Raw genomic sequence first — 23,643 nt, 5'->3', positions numbered from 1 at the left:
TAGTCTTGAGATGAAACTCAAAATAATGGCCCAACTGTAGGCCCATGTATATGTATTCTGAGCAGTTTAAGGCAGGCCAGGCTCAGCTGTGATGTCCGGTAGGTTAGGTGTATTCAGTGCATTTTTTAAAAATACATTTTTATTGACTTCAGAGAGGAAGGGAGAGGGAGAGAGAGAAAAATCAATGATGAGAGAGAACCATGGATCAATTGCCTCCTGCACGCCCCACACTGGGGATCGAGCCTGCAACCCAGGCACGTGCCCTGACCGGGAATCAAACCCTGACCTCCTGGTTCCTAGGTCGATGCTCAACCCCTGAGCCACCCGGCCGGGCATCAATGCAGTTTTGATGTGGGCTATTTTCAGCTTAGGACCAGTGTGTCGGGAGGTGACCCCGTTGTGGGTTGGGGACACCTGCATCGCACAGGACAGCAGGTCGCCCCGCAGCTCACTGGGTTGTCGCTCCCACCATTCCCTGGCTGATCCCGTGTTTGTGGGTGTCCTTCAGATGGAGCATCGGCACCGGAAGAAGGACGCGCCGGCGCAGGCCAGCAGCCACCACCTCTTCGTGCAGCTGAAGAGCCTCATGTGCTCCAACCTGGGCGAGGAGCTCGAGGTCGTCTTCTCACTCTTCGACAGCAGGGAGAACCGCCCCATCAGGTAACTGCGTCCCGGTGCCCCCAGGGCCGGTCTCGGGCAGGCGTGGACCAGGTGACCCGGGTCCCGGGCGGGCGTGGACCAGGTGACCCAGGTCATGGGCGGGCGTGGACCAGATGATCCGAGTCACGGGTGGGCGTGGACCAGGTGACCCAGGTCATGGGCGGGCGTGGACCAGGTGACCCGGGTCCCGGGCAGGCGTGGACCAGGTGACCCGGGTCCCGGGCAGGTGTGGACCAGGTGATCCGGGTCATGGGCGGGCGTGGACCAGATGACCCGGGTCACGGGTGGGCATGGACCACAGATGGCCGGGTCCCGGGCGGGCGTGGACCAGGTGACGCGGGTCACGGGTGGGCATGGACCACAGATGGCCCAGGTCCCGGGCGGGTGTGGACCAGGTGACCTGGTACACGTTCTTCTCTCAGCCCCACTTTCTCATTGGTAGGACCCTGTGGTGTCTACGCTTCCTCCGTTTGGAGGTTCCCCTGAAAGTTAGACGGGGTGATGTATGGGAAAGTTCTAGCAAAATGCAAAGGGGCTGTAGGACTGTAATCACCATTCTTACATGAAATAGGACTGGATATCGGAGCTGTGTTAGTTACTTTGTGTGGATAATTCAGGGAAGATAGAAGAGATCCAAGTCTGCTTGCTTATCAAAGTCAGGACATGGTAGTTTTCCTATTTTCAGTGAATAATTACCCTATTCTCATCCACCTGGATCAAATGATACCAGGAAATGGTCAATGTTCCTGGAAACCTTCCCATTAACGTTCCGGAGCTGAGGCCTGATGCACAGTCTCCATGTGTTCTATGTGTACATGTACTTTTTTCTTCTTTCCCGTGCTTGGAGTCTCACCTGTTGGGGCTCTCTTGGGGCAAGCTTTCAATATTTAGTAGAAACTTAGAGTGGATGTGTTTGTGTGCCTTAGGCTTTCTATACATTTGTTTTTTAAAGTTGAGCATAACGCACACCATGGTTTACGTTAAATTTCTTCCAGTTTAAATTTAGAATATATATTGTATCCTACAAATCACACATAAGGACCCAACTGTACCATGCTTTTAAAAAACACATCAAAGTATGTAAATTCTGACAGTTTTCAGGAACACCAGGCCACATATATTGTTTTACACACACAGAGGGATCCTGGAATATTTCTTTTCTGGTTAAAAAAAAAAAAAGGTTTAGGACATATGCACGAAGTTTATTTCTCATGCATTGATAGCCGTAAACTCTTTGGTGAGTTAATGAGTGTTCAGCAGGAGCTGTTAGTAACGCGCTTTCTATTTCTTGACGGTAGAATGTGTCCCCGGAATGAGGTGGTGTTTGCAGGAGGGACAGGGTTTCTGAGGCGTGGACATAACGTTGGTAGCAGGTTCAGGATCTATCGTCTCCGCTGCGGGAGGAGATGGATCAGTGACTTAGAAAACCTCTCCCCCTTCACAAATCAACACTACACTGCAGAGACAAAGGTGGGAAAACACATCCTGGGACCCGGGACCTGAGATGGTGTAACCCTCACATACCTAGGACCTGGGACATGAGACGGTGTAGGATTCACATACCTGGGACCTGGGACATGAGACGGTGTAGGATTCACATACCTGGGACCCAGGACCTGAGACGGTGTAACCCTCACATACCCGGGACCCGGGACATGAGACGGTGTAGGACTCACATACCCGGGACCTGGCACCTGAGACGGTGTAACCCTCACATACCCGGGACCTGGGACATGAGACAGTGTAGGATTCACATACCCGGGACCCGGGACCTGAGACGGTGTAACCCTCACATACCTAGGACCTGGGACATGAGACGGTGTAGGACTCACATACCCGGGACCTGGGACATGAGACGGTGTAGGACTCACATACTGGGACCCGGGACCTGAGACAGTATAGGACTCACATACCCGGGACCTGGGACATGAGACGGTGTAGGATTCACATACTTGGACCCGGGACCTGAGACGGTGTAGGATTCACATACCTGGGACCCGGGACCTGAGACGGTGTAGGAATCACTTACCTGGGACCCAGGACCTGAGATGGTATAGGATTCACATACCTAGGACCTGGGACATGAGACGGTGTAGGACTCACATACTGGGACCCGGGACCTGAGATGGTGTAGGACTCACATACCCGGGACCCGGGACATGAGACAAACGGTGTAGGACTCACATACTGGGACCCAGGACATGAGACAGTATAGGACTCACATACCCGGGACCCGGGACATGAGACGGATAGTGTAGGACTCACATACTGGGACCCGGGACCTAAGATAGTATAGGACTCACATACCTGGGACCCGGGACATGAGATGGACTATGTAGGACTCACATACTGGGACCCGGGACCTGAGACAGTATAGGACTCACATACCCGGGACCCGGGACATGAGACGGATAGTGTAGGACTCACATACTGGGACCCGGGACCTGAGACAGTATAGGACTCACATACCCGGGACCCGGGACATGAGATGGACTATGTAGGACTCACATACTGGGACTCGGGACCTGAGACAGTATAGGACTCGCAGACCCGGGACCTGAGACAGTATAGGACTCGCAGACCCGGGACCTGAGACAGTATAGGGCTCGCAGACCCGGGACATGAGACAGTATAGGACTCGCAGACCCGGGACATGAGACAGTGTAGGACTCGCAGACCCAGAACCCGGGACCTGAGGCGGTGTGGGACTCGCATCCTCGGGATTCCGTCTAGACTGGAGGGCTGAGAACAGTGCAGAGCCCTGGGGCTGCTGTCTGGGTTTGCTGGAATGTTGATGCCATTTGCGGATATGAGCTAGTATTTTACATCAGCATGGAAGCTCAGGTGCTGGTGAAGCATGCCCTGTGGACCTTCGTGTGTCAGCCTGACTGCTGTTTGTCATTTTAGACTCACCTGTCAGAGGATGTTCTAAAATGTGGTTCCAGTGTTTCAGTGGGGATTAAGAGGAACATGCAACACACACACACACACACACACACACACGCACGCACGCACGCACGCACCACAGAGTAGAGCATTCTGTGTGATGAGGGGAGGGGAAAGGTCCCTTGTGCTTGGGGTAAAATGTAACCCCTCAGTATCTCTGAGTAAGTGCTGATGATGAGGAAGCAAAACCAAATACCTGTCTTAGGCCAGGAGCTCCGACGGGCTGAGTGCAGGCTCTTAAACAGGTTTGGAGTCTTCCTTGGTTTAGTAAAATAACCGATTTTCCAAGTCAGTTCTCCGGGTGTGTTTCATTGAAGAAACCCCCAGGAACCTAAAACCACGGGCTGCTTTGAAACCTGCTCACTCACAATGCCCACTCCTTTCACTCTTCCTGGGCAGCTACCCTGGACTCCGGGACAGGCTTGATGGGGTCCCGGGCAGATGAGCGGCTTCTCCCTTATCTCAGTGTTCTGGAAATATTTGCTCAGTATTTCCATAGAGCAGAGAAAGAATTCACCTTAGAGCATTCAAATGAAGGGGAGGGTTTTGTATGAATGTATGGGATCGACTTCCCTACTCAGCCACGCAGCAGCTCTGTGATTTAGCACAAGACTAGTCAATAGCCTCGGTTCTTCTATCTGTGAAATGGGTATAATGTACCAATTTTATAAAGGCATCGTGAGGATAAAATGACTTAGTCCATGTAAAGCCCTTAGCAGAGTGCCCATCAAACGGTCAGTTCCCACCAAAATAGTATTACCAAATTATATGATTTCTAAAGTGCGATTCACTCGCCCCAAGATGAATTTTTGCGCATTTCCTTTTAGCATAGCTTAACCTTGAAAGAATAATGCGTTTTCTTTCGTGGTGAAAGAGCGCCAGGCCTTTCCCTGAGCTGCAGGAAAGGACAGCGGGGAGACCCATTCACCGCCCACCCCGGCTGTGCCCGCCACGCCCAGCCTCCGCGCTGCAGGCAGCAGCCATCTGTCCTCTGGGTCTGAACCTCCTCCCGATGACAGCAGCTGGCATGGAAACCTATTCTCCCCTTTCAAAAGTTTATTAAAATTTTTATTGAAGGAATTGGGGTGGCACCGGTCAATAAAATCATATCAGATTCAAGTGCACGCTTCTGTAACATTACAAGGCAGTTTAGTTCGCACGTATGTTTACGTGCTCGGCTCTGCGGGTGCTGCTTCGCCCGTTTTGTCCGAAGTGAAGCCCGTGATGGTTGTCTCGGGGGCGCTTCCGTTTTCTAGAAAAGCTTCGATGTCCCACGAGTGATCTAAGGGGTGTGGAGCCCGACTGGGGATGAGGAGCACCTGGGGGGAAAGCGCCCCGTCCGAGCTCCTAAACAGCCCCAAGACGCTCAACTTGTTGTCTCTTGCAGCGAGCGGTTCTTCCTGAGGCTCAACAGGAACGGGCTGCCCAAGGCCCCCGACAAGCCAGAGCGGCACTGCTCTCTCTTCGTGGTGAGTGGGCCGCGTCCCCCCGTGGCGCTGCGTGTTAGGAGGGGCCGTGAGTCCCTGTGAGCGAATGCAGGGGGTTTGCTTAAACTTTGTGAATGACACGCAAAGGCCGGGAGTGCCCGGGACTCGGACACGGTCGCCCCTGCGTTCCTCGGGGGCACTGGAGCTGCTCACGCTCGCGCCGGGTGCCGGGGTGGTAGCTCGCCTGGTGTTTGCTAGGCAACGTGACTCGATATGAGAATGAGTGAGGGAGAGGTTGGCACGAGAGCGGGCTTTCCCTTTAACTATCACGGGACGTCAGTAAACCTTCAGTAAAGTCCACGAATTATTGATGTCAGAGAGGAAGGGAGAAGGAGAGAGAGAGAGAGAGAGAGAGAAACATCAATGCCGAGAGAGAATCATGGACCGGCTGCCTCCTGCACGCCCCCTACTGGGGATCGAGAGCCTGCAACCCGGGCCTGTGCCCTGACTGGGAATCGAACCGTGACCTCCTGGTTCTTAGGTCAACGCTCAACCACTGAGCCACACCAGCTGGGCCACTGTAATATTTTTAGAACAGGATTTGAACTGTATGCTTCTGCTACAAAAATGCCATTAAAAATATCTCTGTTGATTTTTGGGGTGGGGAATAAACACCTAACTTCATTTCGAAAGGTACTACACAAAGTTCAGTAAATCCTTAAAAGTCACCGGCCACAACGCTGTGAAACACAGCTCTCGTTTCTTTATGCTGCCCTCTAAAAACTGTAAAGCTGTGTGTTTGTGGGTGCTAGTAGTCTTGTGAGCTAGTGATTGTTGGTTCGTTTTTATTTCCATCTCCCTGCCCCGCCCCCATTGACAGCCATCAGCTTCTTCTCTGTCTCTGTGGGTCTGTTTCTGCTTCGTTTTGTCTATTAAAGACAAAACGTTTAGCTTCTGCATGCACGTGAGGCCATGCAGCGTGTGCTTGCCTCTGACTTGTTTCGCTCAGCGTCATACTCTCCAGGTCCAGCTGTGCTGCCGCTGGCGCGATTTCCCTCTTTTCTCGTGCTGACCCCTTCCCGCTGTGTTCGTGAGCCACGCCTCCCCCTGTGCCCATCTGCTCACCACACCGAGGCTGCTTGGTTCTTCCTGCTGACCCTGCAGGGAGCACAGGGGCGCACACATCTTCTTAAGTTAGCGTTTTTATTCTCTTCGAAAAATACCCCGAAGTGAAATTGCTGGTCGTGCGGCAGCTCCGTTCCGTCCGTTATGTGCGGGAGTGATGTGCTGGGCCCTTGCACGGCTGCCCCCTCACGGACGAGTCCCACAGTAACCGGGCTTTGTGTTTGGCAGGATCTGGGCAGCGGCGAGCTACGCAGGGACATCTACATCACGGTGCACATCATCCGCATCGGTAGGTGTGGCCCTGTCGATGGGAGCACGCGGGGAAGGCGTGCCGCGAGGCCTCTGTCCTTGTGACTTGCCCGCTGCCTGAATCAGAAAGGCGTCAGAGCCGGAGCTGTGCCCGAGAATCCCAGAACAGCGCGGGGGGGGGGGGGGGCTTGCTCCCTGGCCTCCCCATGCCGGCGCGGTCCGCTCACCCGGCACACTCTTCTCGCCACAAGTGCTCGCGGAGTTTGTTGTTTCTGTTTCACGGGGCTCCCTGGCCATATTTGACTCAACAATGTCGTGTTCATCTTTTTTTTTATCCTCACTTAAGGAGTGAGGATGTTTTTCCATTGTTCTTCTTAAAGAGCGTGGAAGGGAGGAGGGAAGAGGAGAGAGAGAGAGAGAGAGAGAGAGAGAGAGAGAGAGAGAGAGGCATGGATGTGAGAGAGAATCATGGGTCAGTTGCCTCCTGCCTGCGCCCCAGCTGGGGCCGGGGATCGAACCCACAACCCAGACACGTGTCCTGGAAGAGGCACTTCGCTGCCTGACGGACCCGGGCCTCCTGGGCGCCTTCGCGGGACCTTGGGGAGGAGGCGTCCAGGTGGGGGACCGGCTCGGTCCTCAGGTTTCCTCGATGGCCGGGGCGCCCAGAGTGAGCGGCGTGCTTGAGGTCACGGCTAGGTCATTGCGGAGGAGGGTCCCGGGCTGAAGTGGCATCTCCTGTCGCCCCAAACCCGTGTCCTTCCTGTGGCCAATGACATGATGATAGTGTGTGTGCCTCGTGCGGCTCGGATCCGTGACTTCCTGGCCATGTCTGCTTCCCGTGGGCCAGGTCGGATGGGGGCAGGAGAGAAGAAGAACGCCTGCAGCGTCCAGTACCGGCGCCCCTTTGGCTGTGCGGTCCTCAGCATCGCTGACCTGCTGACCGGGGAGACCAAGGACGACCTCATCCTGAAAGTGTACATGTAAGAGGCTGCCCACAGGGGCGGGCGGGGGCAGGCACAGGGCAGAGCCCGGGAACCAGGACCTACCGGGACCCACCTAAGGACCTCACTTTACCTTGATTACTTGTGTAAAGACCATCTATAATAATAATCTATAATAATAAAAGCGTAATATGCTAATTAGACCTGACAGCCGGATGTCCTTCCGGACGAAGCTGCGGCGGCGGGGGCTGAGGCAGAGGCGGTTAGGGGCAATCAGGCAGGCAGGCGAGCAGTTAGGGGCAATCAGGCAGGCAGGCAGAGTGGTTAGGGGTGATCAGGCAGGCAGGCAACTGGTTAGGGGCAATCAGGCAGGCAGGTGAGCAGTTAGGGGCAATCAGGCAGGCAGAGTGGTTAGGGGTGATCAGGCAGGCAGGCGAGTGGTTAGGGGCGATCAGGCAGGCAGGCAGGTGAGCGGTTAGGAGCCAGTGGTCCCAGATTGCAAGAGGGATGTCTGATCCCGGGCCTAAACCGGCAGTCGGACGTCCCCCGAGGGGTCCCACATTGCGAGAGGGTGTAGGCCGGGCTGAGGGACCCCCCCGCCCTGCCGCCCCGCTTGAATTTCGTGCACTGGGCCTCTAGTTTCCAAATAAGGTTGCATTCTGAGATAGTAGGGGTTAGGACTCTAACATTATCTTACACAGCAGTAAGGAAGTCCGTGGCTATTCCACATCCTAAATTGATTTTTAAAATGCACCTGGTTTTGGATCTCCCCACTGTGAGCACCTCCCCATGGGCTCTGACATTGAGAGCTGACACACAGCGGGGTGCTCAGAGCAGACCCTGGGGAAGGGGTACACAGTGGGGTGCTCAGAGCAGACCCTGGGGGAGGGGGTACACAGTGGGGTGCTCAGAGCAGACCCTGGGGGAGGGGGTACACAGTGGGGTGCTCAGAGCAGACCCTGGAGAAGGGGGTACACAGCAGGGTGCTCAGAGCAGACCCTGGGGGAGGGGTACACAACGGGGTGCTCAGAGCAGACCCTGGGGGAGGGGTACACAGCGGGGTGCTCAGAGCAGACCCTGGGGGAGGGGTACACAGCGGGGTGCTCAGAGCAGACCCTGGGGGAGGGGTACACAGCGGGGTGCTCAGAGCAGACCCTGGGGGAGGTGGCACGCATTCCTGAGACCAGGGTGGAGCGGAGAAATCTGGCAGCTGAGCTCCTGGGTGAGCAGGTGGCGTGTGCCCAGTGGTGTGACCGTGAGAATCTGTGAGCTCCTCACCCAGTCGCTTGGGCATGAGGCCGGTGGGCACTCACAGGGATCGGCGTTCCTGCTGGTCTTGGGGTGCCTGCGCTGACGGACGCCACCTGCAGGAGGTTGCGGGAGCTGCAGGCAGGCGGGAGGGAGAACACTGGGTGGTGAGGACAGAGCAGCGGAATGGGCGTCACTGCTGCCGCTCACGGCCCCCACGCTGACAGAGGCAATGAATGTCCCAGGTGCAACACGGAGAGCGAGTGGCACCAGATCCACGAGAACATCATCAAGAAGCTGAACGCGCGCTACAACCTGACCGGCTCCAACGCGGGTGAGTGTGGGGGCTGACCGGCTCCAACGCGGGTGAGTGTGGGGGGCTGACCCGCTCCAGGCGGGTGAGTGTGGGGGGCTGACCCGCTCCAGGCGGGTGAGTGTGGGGGGCTGACCCGCTCCAGGCGGGTGAGTGTGGGGGGCTGACCCGCTCCAGGCGGGTGAGTGTGGGGGGCTGACCCGCTCCAGGCGGGTGAGTGTGGGGGGCTGACCCGCTCCAGGCGGGTGAGTGTGGGAGGCTGACCCGCTCCAACGCGGGTGAGTGTGGGGGGCTGACCCGCTCCAGGCGGGTGAGTGTGGGGGGCTGACCCGCTCCAGGCGGGTGAGTGTGGGGGGCTGACCCGCTCCAGGCGGGTGAGTGTGGGGGGCTGACCCGCTCCAGGCGGGTGAGTGTGGGGGGCTGACCCGCTCCAGGCGGGTGAGTGTGGGGGCTGACCCGCTCCAGGCGGGTGAGTGTGGGGGGCTGACCCGCTCCAGGCGGGTGAGTGTGGGGGGCTGACCCGCTCCAGGCGGGTGAGTGTGGGGGGCTGACCCGCTCCAGGCGGGTGAGTGTGGGGGCTGACCCGCTCCAGGCGGGTGAGTGTGGGGGGCTGACCCGCTCCAGGCGGGTGAGTGTGGGGGGCTGACCCGCTCCAGGCGGGTGAGTGTGGGGGGCTGACCCGCTCCAGGCGGGTGAGTGTGGGGGGCTGACCCGCTCCAGGCGGGTGAGTGTGGGGAGCTGACCTGCTCCAGGCGGGTGAGTGTGGGGGCTGGCTCCAGGCGGGTGAGTGTGGGGGGCTGACTGTCTCCAGGCGGGTGAGTGTGGGGGGCTGGCTGGCTCCAGGCGGGTGAGTGTGGGGGGCTGGCCGGCTCCAGGCGGATGAGTGTGGGGGGCTGGCTGGCTCTCCCGAGACCCCTCATTTCAGGAGCTCTCATTATTTGTCTGCATCAGAAGGAAACGGTCTGCCTGTTTTCCTCTCTACCCGCTCCCTAACTTTAAAACTGCGCCGTCAGCGTTCTCCTCCGAGCGGGCGTCTGTGTTGTGACGGGGAGGCGTGCACTGGACTCTCTAAAAAGGGTTCCGTTCGGGCTTGAAGCGAACAGAGTGCCTGCGTTTGCTCAGTAACGCCCAGCCGTGGCCTCTGCGTTGTGACTGGTCCCTGAAACCAGATGGCAATGCACTGTCCCTGGCCCTGTGGGGGAGGCCGGGCGAACCGGGAGCTGTGGGAGGGCGGGAAAGCAGCTTCCCTGCTGGGGCTGCGGCGGCGTCCTCTACCCGGAACGCACGCGGCCCAGGGCGGACACGGCTTGGGAGAGCGATACCGGGGAACATGCATGTGGCCCAGGGCAGACATGGCTTGGGAGAACCATGTTGGCTGCCGTGCCATGTAGATAACATGTGCATCTCGTTCAGAGGGACCTGACACGTGGCACTGCCTGGTAAGCTACATCCCACGGGTCCACAGCCTTGTCCCAGTCACACATGTAGACTAGACCACATGGCCATGATGCGGCACAGGCAGCCATGCCCTGAAGCCTGCTCAGCAGACAGAAGCTCGGTGAATAATGTTAGTGCCCTACCTGCCTTCACACCCATGTTGAAGCAAAAAACCAACACACACACACACACAAACACACATACATATACAGACACACACATACATACACACAAACACAGAGACACACACAAACATACATATACACGTACACATACAAACATACACATACAAACACATACACACAAACGCATACAGATACACACACAAACACACACATGCACACACAAACACACACACATACAAACACACACATAAACACACATACACAAACACATACACATACACACACAAACACACACACATGCACACACAAACATACACACAAACACACACAAACACATACAAACACACACACACACACACACACACACACGCAGCAAAGCGGGAAGCCCACAGGAAACTATGCAGTCGTGTGCTTGCTTTGCCACGAAGGGCCCTCCCGGGAAGCCTGTCATCGGGCCGAAGGCGTTGTTGTGAAGACGGCACAGGGTATTTGTGTGGCGGTCCAGCTTGCCTGGCCATCAGAAGAGCCAGATTTCATTCAGATCCCCTTCCTCTCGCACCCGCGCCCGCCCTGCTGGGCTAGACAGACCCCCCCCCAGAAACAGCAACTGCAGCGGGAACTCGGGGTCAGTCCGGCCGGAGCCGTCCGCCCCCCGAGCTCCCCGCCCGGCCCGTGCTGGGCTGCGATGCGCGGTGAGGTCAGCTTCTCCTCCCTCTCCCAGGAGGTGGGGCGGGACCGTGGTTCGTGTGACTCACACAGGGTCTGGCATTGCCACAGAATCCACCAGAGGCGAGGTGTGCTGCGGGTCGCGGGCAGGCTGCCTGCAGGACCAGGCGGGGACGGACGCAGCGTGAAGTCATGCGTGTGCTTAGAGACTGGATGGCGGTAGCATGAACTCCAGGAAGGAAGGGGCAGAGTCTGTTTCCTGGGCGGTTCCTCCCGGTGCTGAGTCTTTTTAAAAAAAAAAATATGTTTATGGATGTCAGAGAGGAGGGGAGAGGGGGAGAGAGAAACACAGATGAGGAGAGAGAATCATGGATCAGCCGCCTCCTGCACGCCCCTTTCGGGGGATGGAGCCCCCAGCCCAGGCATGTGCCCCGACCGGGACTCGAACCGTGACCTCCTGGTTCCTAGGTGGACGCTCCACCCCGGAGCCAGGCCGGCTGGGCGGAGCTCAGTCTGTTTTACGGACCAGCCGCCGCTTGTTCTTGCCGGAATGCCGGGTGAGAGCAGCGGGCGAGCTTCCCGCAGCTTTATTCCCTGGAGGTCCCTTTTCTGCTTGGAGCCATCGCACTACGATGAAAACCCCGGATGGCATCTTGGAAAGAGGGACAGAAACCCTGGTCCTGGGGGGTCCTGGATCAAGGGTGCCCCCCTTTGTCAGAGCCCCGCCCCTGTCCCTTCTGAAAAAGACTAGACTAAGCCGTTGCTGCTTCCGCTGGCATTGCATCCGTCCTGTCCCCACGGGGGCTTGTCCTGTGTCCCCCGGATGCGCTCCCCTCCTGGACGACTCGCAGCGCCGGCCCTCAGCGAGGTGTGCGGGCGCCGCTGGGCCTCGTTACTGAAAGGGCGGCTCGCTAATGAGTTACTTAGAAAGAGTGGGGGCGCAGCGCTCACGGAACTGCAGTGGGAAACGGGGTGCCGAATGTTCAGGCCACCCCCGCGGGGGGATGTGTTGCCCTGCGCTGTTTTCTCCGTGGACGTGGAATTGTTGATTGAAAAGAAACGGAGCCGTCAGACGCTTTCAAGGGAATTGCGTACATTCAGCGAAGCAGGGCTTTCCGCTGCGCTTCCCCTGCTGTTGTTTGGTCATTGGTGCTAAAACAAGAAGGAGAGTAACTGGAAATGAGTTTTGGAAGAAAGTTCTACCACTCAATTTCCTTTAAGCTTCGCTGACGCCCTCCTCCCTCTCGGAGTTGTGATCCGGTGTGTTTCAGACGTAAAGGGACTCGCTGAGTTAACTGGTTTCTCCCTCTAAACCGGAGATTCAAGTTGCAAAGGTACATTACCCACCGTCTTCGTTGTGTTTAGAAACTGGGAGGTAATGGCTAGTGGCCCACTGAACTCTTAAAGACCAAAATAAAAATCATTGAGTTAGCATACCTCTTTGATCAGATTTAGTTGAGTAACTTCGAATTTCCTAAGCTCTGCTCTGCCCCGTGGGAAATCCAAAGTACTGCCTGGCCGGTGTGGCTCAGTGGTGGAGCGTCAACCTATGAACCAGGAGGTCACGGTTCGATTCCTGGTCAGGGCACATGCCTGGGTTGCAGACTTGATCCCCAGTAGGGGGCGTGCAGGAGGCAGCCGATCCCTGATTCTTTTTTTTCTTTTTAAATATTTACTGATTTTTTACAGAGAGGAAGGGAGAGGGATAGAGAGTTAGAAACATCGATGAGAGAGAAACATCCATCAGCTGCCTCCTGCACACTCCCTACTGGGGATGTACATGCCCTTGACCGGAATCGAACCTGGGACCATTGAGTCCTCAGGCCGACGCTCTATCCACTGAGCCAAACTGGTCAGGGCTGCCGATCCCCGATTCTCTCTCATCACGGATGTTTCTCTCTCTCTCTTCCTCTCTGAAATCAATACAAACACATTTTTTTAAAAACCCAGGAGTACTATGGAAAGAATTGGAAACTAAAAATACCTGCGACGCTGACCCTGGTTTAGGCTTCGTGAGCAGGTGGTGGCTGTGAGTGTCACCTGGGATGGGCGTGCGCCGGGAATTGTAGGAATGCGCAGTGCAGCCGAGCCAGGGTGATTTCCCAAGGCAGCTCCAGCCCTGTGACAGGAAATAAGTCGTGTCAGAATCACTGGCTCTGGTTCAGTGTGTCCTGAGAGAAACTTCGAAATCTTTCCCTCTCGTCTCCGTGGTTATGAAACCCTGCTTCCTGTACTTGGCACACGTCGCTCACAACGAGAAGAGGCCACGTGTGCGCGTTCGGTCAGTGTCTAGCCTTCCTGTGCATGAGTGAGAGGATGTGCGTGGAGGCCGTCCTGCCAGCAGCGGCCCCCCCGACCCCCGAGGGCAGAGGGAGGCGCCGTGTCAGAGCCCATGTGCCCGCAGGGGAGGGTGCCTTCACTCCTTGCCCGGAGCTGTGGTGTGTGGAGTCGGCCGAGCTGAGAGCAGGCTTTGGGGAGACGTGGACTGTTGTGTGTGTGTGGCGGGGGGGGGGGGGGGGGGGGGTTGAGCAACCTCGCCTCACATGCCAGTGTCGTCATTTGAGTCAATGTGACTGACCGGTGTGATTCTGCGTCCGTGGCGGGGTCTGGAACATCCATGCCTTTAGAAAGGGCTTTCTAACCGTCGGAAGTGGTGCTTGTTGGCGCCACCTATCGGCTAGACGTGTAGCGCGTGTCCTTTCGGCTCACCTTCGGGATTTTCTGATTATGAAACTATGCTCCTTTAAAGTCTTTGTGTTCAGTTAATTTGACTTGCAGAAATGTTGCAAGAATAGTGCAGAGAATTTCTAATTGCTCAAAGGCGAACATTTTACTATATTTGTTTTATCCTTCTATTTCTGTTTTTTTTGTGTGTGTGTGCCCTTATATATATACATGTCTGTATTCATCCTTTGCATATATATAAATATACAAGGGTTTTAAAATAGTTTTTGTGTATATATGCATATTCTCTCTATATAGCCATTTAATGTTACGGAATTGTTACAATCTTTAAGAGTTGTATATACACACACGTATGTACAAATCACACATACACGCATATCACACATACGTACACACATTCTCCGCCCTCAGGCGTCAGGCGTGACTCCTCTGTACTCTGCTCACCCCGTCATGTAAGGAACACACCGCTCCGGTGGCCGCAGGGCTGACCCCTCCTGTCTCTTCGTGAGCCCGGCTCACGCCTGCCCTCGGCTCTCGGCCCCGTGCTTCTGGCTGTGGCTCCGTGGAGCCCCTTCCCAGCGGTGCCGTCTCCCTCAGCAGCACCCCGACCAGACGTCCGGCTTCCTGACCAGAGACCCTGTCCTGACCTCCCTGTGGGAACCCCGCACCTCAGCCCGGCTCTCTGCTTCCTGCAGCCAGGATGTAGCCCCCAGCGTTCTCTCTGGCCAGGAGTTGGACCCAAATAACATATATGCTTCTAGTGTATTCGCTTTATTTTTTAATTTAAAAAAAGGTCTTTATTGATTTTTAGAGAGAGGAGAAGGGAGAGGGAGAGAGACATAGACGTGAAAAAGAAACATCAGTTGGCTGCCTCCTCTGTTAGGCCCCCCAGCCAGGGACCGAGCCTGCACCCCGGGCATGTGCCCTGACCGGGAATCGAACCGCGACCTTCTGGAGGCAGCACTCAACCACCGAGCCACGCCGGCCGGGCACGAATGACGACGGAAGCTTGATAAGAACAGAGGGAGTTGGTGGCCCTGGTGCCACAGTCTGCTTCCTCCTGCCCCTGCCCCCGCTCAGCATGATGGGAATTCTGCTCCGGGCTGGGGGTGGGGGGAGGGGGGTGGCCAAGAGATGGCGCTCTTCTCCCCTCCACTGTCAGTCAGGGACGCAGCGTCTCACCAGCAGGTGAAGCCCGCCAGCCGTTCTCATCGCTCAGCGCCGCGTGGCTGAATTCCTGGGCCGGGTGGCTCAGCGGCCGGGGCTCCCTCCTGCCACCGCCCCCCACCCCGGGCAGGGATGGGCCTGGGGGCAGCCGGGCGCCTCTGCAGCTGTGGACAGCACGTTCACGGGGCCACGGGGCCACGCTGCTGTGTCATGTGCTCTGTACGCGGCACGCCTAACCATAACACGTGGTCAGTGTGTTTATGAGCATTTTCCATTTTTTGCATATCTGTCGCTATTCCCAGCTCTGTGTAATTTGGTTCGTTGGTGGCAAAATGGCTGATCTAGTCGGAAATTAATTTCGCCAGCTACTTATAAATCATGCTGTGCTTGCCATTTTTTATGTGAAAGTGCAGAATCTCATGAATTTCAAAGGACGCCTCTTGCAGAGCGGGTTAGCCTCGCTTCCTGTGAAATGAGAGCCACCATCTATGGACCCCTGTGGTGTACAGCCCCCACGCCTTCCTTCCCCGTGCTGCCTCAGGAGCGGAGCTTCGCCACGAAAATCGCGCCGTTCGTTACACGCTCTGGATTAATTGATGATGGGGCCTTGAATTAAAATTAGAGATCAGACCCTGACAGTTGGGTCTTAAACATCCAGGCTGATTGTTAAAAAGCCCAGTTTAATGAGTGTTTCTTCTAATGAAGGGGACCGGTCCCCCCCTAGCAGTTTTATTTTGGGTACTTAGGTTAACGGCCAGAAAAAAGGGGATTGTAAAACCCGACGGACCTGTTTTGTGAAATTAAAATTTTCACCTAATTCTTCAGCTTATGTTGTTGGAAATCCCTGTTTATCAAAAAATCCTCCCTGAACTTTCAACTCTCCTCAGTCAGTAACATGTCCCCCTATTTTAACATCCCTGTTCCACACTGATCCATGCTGCCTGATAGTCCATGTGTATGTGCACTTTCCGTGATTTTTACTGAGTTTATTGGGGTGACATTGGCTAATACACTTCTACAGGACTCAGGTGTACAGTGCTGTAGACTTCTACAGGATTCAGGTGTACAGTGCTATAGACTTCTACAGGATTCAGGTGTACAGTGCTATAGACCTCTACAGGATTCAGGTGTACAGTGCTATAGACCTCTACAGGATTCAGGTGTACAGTGCTATAGACCTCTACAGGATTCAGGTGTACAGTGCTATAGACTTCTACAGGATTCAGGTGTACAGTGCTATAGACTTCTACAGGATTCAGGTGTACAGTGCTGTAGACTTCTACAGGATTCAGGTGTACAGTGCCATAGACCTCTACAGGATTCAGGTGTACAGTGCCGTAGACCTCCACAGGATTCCGGTGTACAGTGCCGTAGACCTCTACAGGATTCAGGTGTACAGTGCTATAGACCTCTACAGGATTCAGGTGTACAGTGCTATAGACTTCTACAGGATTCAGGTGTACAGTGCTATAGACTTCTACAGGATTCAGGTGTACAGTGCTGTAGACTTCTACAGGATTCAGGTGTACAGTGCTATAGACCTCTACAGGATTCAGGTGTACAGTGCCGTAGACCTCCACAGGATTCCGGTGTACAGTGCCGTAGACCTCTACAGGATTCAGGTGTACAGTGCTATAGACCTCTACAGGATTCAGGTGTACAGTGCTGTAGACTTCTACAGGATTCAGGTGTACAGTGCTATAGACCTCTACAGGATTCAGGTGTACAGTGCTATAGACCTCTACAGGATTCAGGTGTACAGTGCTGTAGACTTCTACAGGATTCAGGTGTACAGTGCTATAGACTTCTACAGGATCCAGGTGTACAGTGCTGTAGACCTCTACAGGATTCAGGTGTACAGTGCTATAGACTTCTACAGGATTCAGGTGTACAGTGCTGTAGACCTCTACAGGATTCAGGTGTACAGTGCTATAGACTTCTACAGGATTCAGGTGTACAGTGCTATAGACTTCTACAGGATTCAGGTGGACAGTGCTATAGACTTCTACAGGATTCAGGTGTACAGTGCTATAGACTTCTACAGGATCCAGGTGTACAATGCTATAGACTTCTACAGGATTCAGGTGTACAGTGCTATAGCACATCACCTGGACATGGCAGTGCGTGTTTTGTCTGCTTTAATGGAAACAGAGATGATGATTTGGGAAGAGCCAGGTATGTGTGGGCGAGCCCTCGGTCCGGCTGACCTTCCCAGCCCTTGACTCCCTGTGAGTTCTTTATTCCGGAGAAACTGGGTCACTTCAACTGGCAATACCTTCTCCTGTCCTCCACACGCCTGTCACTGGCTGGACAAATGAGATCACGGCACCTGGCGCTTTGATCGCCTCCTTTCTAAACCTTCGGGGTGAAGCTAACACACTTTACCATCGGATTTTAGGGCCACTCGGCTCCGTGGCTTTCCTCTTCCCTCCGGTGGTGTCTGCGTCTCTATGTCCTCCCGCGTGCCGGCTGGCTTCTCTGTGTCCCGCTGGCTCCCCGTGTCTGTCTCCCACATGGGTCTCTCTATCCCCTTCACCCTCACCTCTATGGCTCTGGCTGGCTAGAACATTGATGTGTTTCGCTGTTCATGCTTCCACGTCTGTCTTTCCCTAGAACCGTGGTCGGCAAACTGCGGCTCGCAAGCCACATGTGGCTTTTTGGCCCCTTGAGTGTGGCTCTTCCACAAAATACCACGGCCTGGGCGAGTCTATTTTGAAGAAGTGGCGTTAGAAGAAGTTTAAGTTTAAAAAATTTGGCTCTCAGAAGAAATTTCAATCGTTGTCCTGTTGATATTTGGCTCTGTTGCCTAATGAGTTTGCCGACCACTGCCCTAGAACATACGTTTTCTGTTTCCCATCTTTAATTTTCTTCAGCATTCACATGGGCTCTGAATGCGTTTCTTCTCTCACGGTCTTATCCTCTGTAAAGTATTCTGCTTACATTAACGAAAAAAAAAAATCACAGATGGTTAGTTACATGAATTTTGGCTCCAAGAGAGCAGAATGCGAACCCTGACCCTTTTCTTTCCTCCAGCCCCTGCCCCGAGTAGCATGATCTCTTCGTGGTTGTTTTTTCATTATCCGTTGGGTCTTCTCTCTCCTTGCTTTACAATGCCACATCACGCTCCCCGTGTTCCTGGTCAGAGCCTGTGCTGAGAAGTCCTGGGAGAGGGACCTTCAAGTGCAGAAACTCACAGGACCCCAGGCTGCGGCCCAGCCCACCGGCCCCTCTGCCTGGAAGCGATCTCAGAGCGCCAGGCCGTGGGCACGTCCTGTGGGAGGGGCTGTCACTGTGCGCGTGTCGGGCGCACACGGGTCTGCCTTCCACGGAGGCCAGCCCCGGGATGCTGGCGATGGGGACGGTGCGGGTGAGGAACCTGAAGGCAAAAGGGCAGGAGTGGAGGAGAGGAGAACACCAGTGATGATGGGGAGGTCATGGGAGCGTGTGTGTCAGGGAGAAACCGCTCCTGGGACGGAGGGATGGGAACACATGAGTGAGTCTTCGTTCCCCCGCCCCTGGGTTTCCACGGGAACCCCGCTGTCGCCGGCAGATCATCTGGACCACTTTCCTCCCATCACCCAGCCCCTGCAGCTTTCAGAGGACAGATGGACAGATGGGCTAGTCACCCAACTCAAATGGGACGGCGAGGGAGAGGAAGGTGCTACGTAAACATGGGACGCGGTTTAATTAAAGTTCCAAGTACCGCCAGAGTTCATTCAATTCCCACAGCAACTCGGACACAGTGGGCTTGTTAGGTCCATGCCCAGGAGGCCTGGGGATGTGGGCGTGGCCTCCTGTCCGCTCCCGCCCCTCCTGTCACCAGGCTCCTCTAGGTGGGATCTGGGCCCGGGAAAGGCGCCTCTCAGAGCCTCACGCTTTCCTGTAAAACAAATTTCCTGATGTCTGCACTACTCCATTGACAAGCACACAGACCATCCAGGAGCCGCTGCTTCTCTGAGTTGTCTAATCCTACAGTAGAAGGAGGGCGAGAGGGAGGGCCCCGTCCAATGTATGGAAAGCCGTCTTGCTTCTCCATTTCAGTGTGACCGCCGCCACTCTTACGTCTGTGTGTGTTGATGGCGTGGTGGTCCCCTAAGCCGTGATGGGGCGGGATGACTGACACGTGGAATGAGTGTTTCCTCCGGGCGCTGGGAAGAGAAGCCGGGGCGAGGAGCCAGACCTCCCTTCTCAGGGTCCTGCTTACGGGTTTTCCGTCGCTATGAACCTCCTTCCAATGGGAACCCTCAGGGATTCAGGCTGGAAAGTCTGCCCTAGAAATCATCCCTATGGATCCTGGTGATTTTGTCTAAATAGTGACCCTTAGTTTGAAATACTGGTACCTTGCCCGGCCGGTGTGTCTCAGTGGTTGAGCGTCATCGACCTATGAACCAGGAGGTCAGGGTTTGATTCCTGGTCAGGGCACATGCCCTGGTTTTAGCTTGATCCCCAGCAGGGGTGTGCAGGAGGCAGTCGATGGATGATTCTCATCATTGATGTTTCTCTCTCCCTCTTTCTCTCCGTTCCTCTCTGACATCAATAAAAACCAGTAAGTGAAACCTGGTGCCCTGCTTTGGGCTTGGGAAGCACGTGGGTGTCTGGCCTCGGCCTGTGACCCTGCGCCCCCGTCTGTTTCAGGCTTGGCCGTGTCCCTGCAGCTGCTGCACGGAGACCTCGAGCAGATCCGCAGGGAGTACCCGTCGGTGTTCTCTCACGGCGTGTCCATCACCAGGAAGCTGGGCTTCTCCAACATCATCATGCCGGGTACGTGGCTTGAGCTGCACCACGTGATGCGTGGACGGATTGTGTCTGTGTTTGACCCTTGAGACAGTTTTCCGATTTTGAAGCGTTCAGGTGGCGATGCTAAGGAGGCACAGCAAGCCTTCAGTGGCTCGTCAGCAGGTTCTGCGACTCCAGGCAGAAGGACGCATAATGAAGCCAGTCTTACCGCAGGCAAACTAATGGATAGAAACAGGAGTTCAGTTTCTGCGGCATCTCATCAGTCTTACAACGAAAGGACGTGACTCGGGGACCTGCTGTGTGTGATAAGAAGCGACCGTGTTTTAAAAGTACCTACACTTTGATTATGTGAGGACAGGTGGCTTGGGAGGCGTGGCCGCGTGTCATCATGACTGTGATCAGAGGGAACATGGAGGTCGTGTCCAGAAAATGTTCCCCTCGGGTGGGAAGTGTCAGTGAGGTTGCTGAGAGGAAGCCCGGTAGGTTTAGAGAAGTTATTGAGCAACATTTAGCCTTTCTTGGAGGATATTGTCACCAGACATGCATGTGTGTGTGTGTGTGTGTGTGTGTGTAGCCAAAACACACTCCAAAAAAGTGTTTCTCGGTGGAAGAGATGGGGAGAAGGGGGTTTGTGCTCTTTTTAGTGGGGTGGTCACATTGTAAGGTTTCAAAAATGTCAAATCGCTGTATTGTGCACCTGAAACTAATATAACCCATATGATATTGTATACCAGCTATACTTAAATTATTTTTAAAATGTGGGGGAAAAGGAGATTCACACTCTTTTTTTATAAAATACTAGAGGCCTAGTGCACGAAATTCATGCACTCGGGGTCGGGGGGTCTCTGAGCCCAGCCCGCACTCTCTCGCAGTCCAGGAGCTCTTGGGGATGTCTGACTGACGGCTTAGGCCCACTCCTAGCTCAGTCACAATCGGCCAGACCCCAGCAGCAAGCTAACGTGCTGATTGGAGCATCTGCTCCCTGGTGGTCAGTGCACGTCATAGCGAGAGGTTAGCATATCATTAGTATATGACACTTTGATTGGCTGAACGGACGACCGAATGACTGGACACTTAGCATATTAGGCTTTTATTATATAGGATATTTTTATTGATTTCAGAGAGGAAGGGAGAGAGATAGCAATATCAATGATGAGAGAGAATCGTTGATTGGCTGCTTCCTGCATGCCCCCTACTGGGGATCGAGCCTGCAACCCAGGAATGTGCCCTTGACCGGAATCGAACCCAGGACCCTTCAGTCCACAAGCCGATGCTCTGTCCAGCCAGGGCGAGATTCACACTCTTAAAGCAAATGCCAAGTGGTAGCATTTTCTCAGAGCTCCACAGCCCCTCCACCACCAAGAAAAAGGTGGAGAGAGCAGATGAAGAGGCTGCAGGTGCCCACGGGGTTTGTAGAAAGCAGGTTGTCTCAGTCACAGTTGAAACCACGTGTCACAGCGTGAGGGGCAGTTGCTCTGAGCGGCCCAGGCACAGCCGAGAGTCGCTGTGAGCAGGGCCCTGACCTGGAGCCGAGACCGACCACACTGTGTGCCGTGTGGCCTCCTGGTGGAAATCACCCCCTGAGGCCGGGAGAACAGCCGGAGTCTCTGACCTGGCGCTGCGCCGGGCCCAGTCCCACATCCCCTGCATGTGGTCAAAAAACGCTGTGTACAGAACAGGTAACCTGGTGGCGGGTAATTCCGCTCCTTTTTCCTTCTGTGCTATAAATACCTGGTATTTCCTCTTTAACAAAAAGGAAATATGTCATCCCACTGGGAGGCAACTGGATGGGCAGATCTGATATAAAAAACACATTTTACCAGAGGATGCAGCCAGCTGCGGGTCTCTGGGCAGGATCGGTGAGCGGTGGGAAAATGTGAAGCCACGTGACACTCTGTGGCCTGAGTCACTGCTCAGGCGCTTGGGTCCGGCTCTAAGGATGGACAGGAACTTTCTGTGGAGGCAGGCTCGCTCCCGTCCCTCCCCACACCGATTAACTGGCGAGGTTCCCGCTGTCCCGGGGTCTGGCCTCCCAAGTCTGCAGAGCCCACAATGGGAGGGATTGTTTCTTTGTGTATTAATTCCCACCCGAGGGTATTTTTCCATTGGTTTTTAGAGAGAGTGGAGGGGAGGGGGCGAGAGAGAAAGAGAGAGAAGCATCGATGTGAGAGAGACACATCGATTGGCTGCCTCCTGCATGCCCCCCCACTGGGGATCGAGCCCACAACCCAGACATATGCCCTTGACCAGAATCGAACCTGGGACCCTTCAGTCTGCAGGCCGACACTCTATCCACTCAGCCAAACCAGCTAGGGCAGTATTTATTTTTTTTATAGTGAAATTGGTCAAAGAAATAGCAGTAAAAATGGTGGGTGGGTGTAGTGATACATATACATGGTAATTAAATGAACTGGGTTGCAAAAATCTCGCAAACTTGTAAAATTTACGAAACTTGTAAAAACAATGGAGTTGATTAAAAGCAGAAGCCTTTCGAAGGATTCTAATGTAATTTTAAAAGAGCTGAATGAAACAGGTTGCTTTTCTTCTGGAATTCCAAGCTCACCGCCTCCCCAAGCTGGTTTGTGTGAGAGCACCGCACACCTGCGAGACAGCCCCCGTACCCACCACCCCATGGGCGCCTGTCTGTGCACTCCTTGTGAAGGGGGGCTGGATTTCAGCCCTCTTGAGGAAATACGGCCATTTGTGACAACATGGATGAATCTTGAGAGTATTATGCCAACTGAACTACGTCAGGTCTCACTTATATATAGGATCTAACACAAAAAGCAACAGACTAACTCCCAGACGCAACAGAATGGTGTTATCAGGGGGAAGGAGGGTGGAGAGGATGAGGGTAAAGGGGGCAAGTATACGGTGACAGCCCTAGCCAGGGGGATCAGTGGTTAGAGCGCAGGCCCACAGACGGAAGGGCCTTGGGTTTGACCCTGGTCCAGGGCACGTACCTGGGTTGCACGTTCAATCCCCAGTCCAGGTCAGAGCGTGTGTGGAAGGCAGTCCATCAATGAGTCTCTCTCACGTCGATGTTTCTCTCCCTTCCATTCTCTCTCAAACTCTATGAAAAAATATCCTCCGTGGAGGGTTAACCAGCAAACAAACAAACAAAATACATATGTGGTGACCGAAGGAGACTGGACTTCCGGTGATGGGCGATGAGCCCATGTTGCAGTGTACGGGTGTATTGTCACGTGTCAGACGGGCTTCTTGGAGCCGCCCTGCGGGGCTGTCCTTTCGTGGCCGCACCCCATCAATGACACGAGGGAAATACTGGGAAATGGGGACATCAGACAACGCCTTTCTCCTCAACCCCAGGGGCGCCTCCGGGACGCACAACCTCATTGTTGCGCATGTGACCTGCGGCGGCGGCCTGACGGGGCGTGGAGACTGGCAGGGAGGGTGGCCGCCTTTTCTAAGAGAAGGAATAGAATATGTGCGTGTGGAACCCCGCACTTCATGAACGGGAGCGTTCCTCCAGAGTCCTTCATGACCCTTCCGAGCAGGTGTGAAACGGCTTTCCTTTGCCACCCCCCCCCCCCAGGTGAGATGAGGAACGACTTGTACATCACGGTGGAGCGGGGCGAGTTTGAGAAAGGGGGCAAGAGCGTGGCCAGGAACGTGGAGGTGACCATGTTCATCGTGGAGAGCGGCGGCCAGACCCTGAAGGTGAGCCGGTGGTTTGGGGCGAGACGGTTCCGTGTCATCGCTTTGGGCTCGTCCGGAGCGAGATCGGTTAATTTCTGACTTGCGGTATTTTCAATCTTCCTTTCCTCCTCTGCCCCTGGGGGTTTTTTAAATCATTAAAATGCCGTTCAGAAAGGAACATGGAAAAGCCAAAAGGCGTTTACAGCTTAATTGTTTAATTAACCGTGCCTGCAATTTCCTCCTAGCCGTCATTCTGT

The 23,643-nt window shown here is 54.8% G+C and overlaps 1 protein-coding gene across 3 annotated transcripts in view; it reads left to right on the top strand.

Moving 5' to 3' along the window:
* Positions 1 to 23,643, top strand: part of DOCK4 (dedicator of cytokinesis 4) — a 217,007-nt gene that overhangs the window by 123,317 nt on the left and 70,047 nt on the right. For all 3 annotated transcript variants that reach the window (XM_080666770.1, XM_080666771.1, XM_080666769.1), the window contains exons 8-14: positions 509 to 660; positions 4,994 to 5,075; positions 6,387 to 6,447; positions 7,255 to 7,387; positions 8,842 to 8,930; positions 19,625 to 19,750; positions 23,283 to 23,407. In XM_080666770.1, coding sequence (XP_080522896.1) covers positions 509 to 660; positions 4,994 to 5,075; positions 6,387 to 6,447; positions 7,255 to 7,387; positions 8,842 to 8,930; positions 19,625 to 19,750; positions 23,283 to 23,407 — 768 coding nt within the window. The remainder of the gene's footprint in view (positions 1 to 508; positions 661 to 4,993; positions 5,076 to 6,386; positions 6,448 to 7,254; positions 7,388 to 8,841; positions 8,931 to 19,624; positions 19,751 to 23,282; positions 23,408 to 23,643) is intronic.

Source organism: Plecotus auritus, assembly GCF_963455305.1.
Source record: "Plecotus auritus genome assembly, chromosome: 4".
NCBI lineage: Eukaryota > Metazoa > Chordata > Mammalia > Chiroptera > Vespertilionidae > Plecotus > Plecotus auritus.
This window is presented reverse-complemented; position numbering and strand designations above follow the sequence as displayed.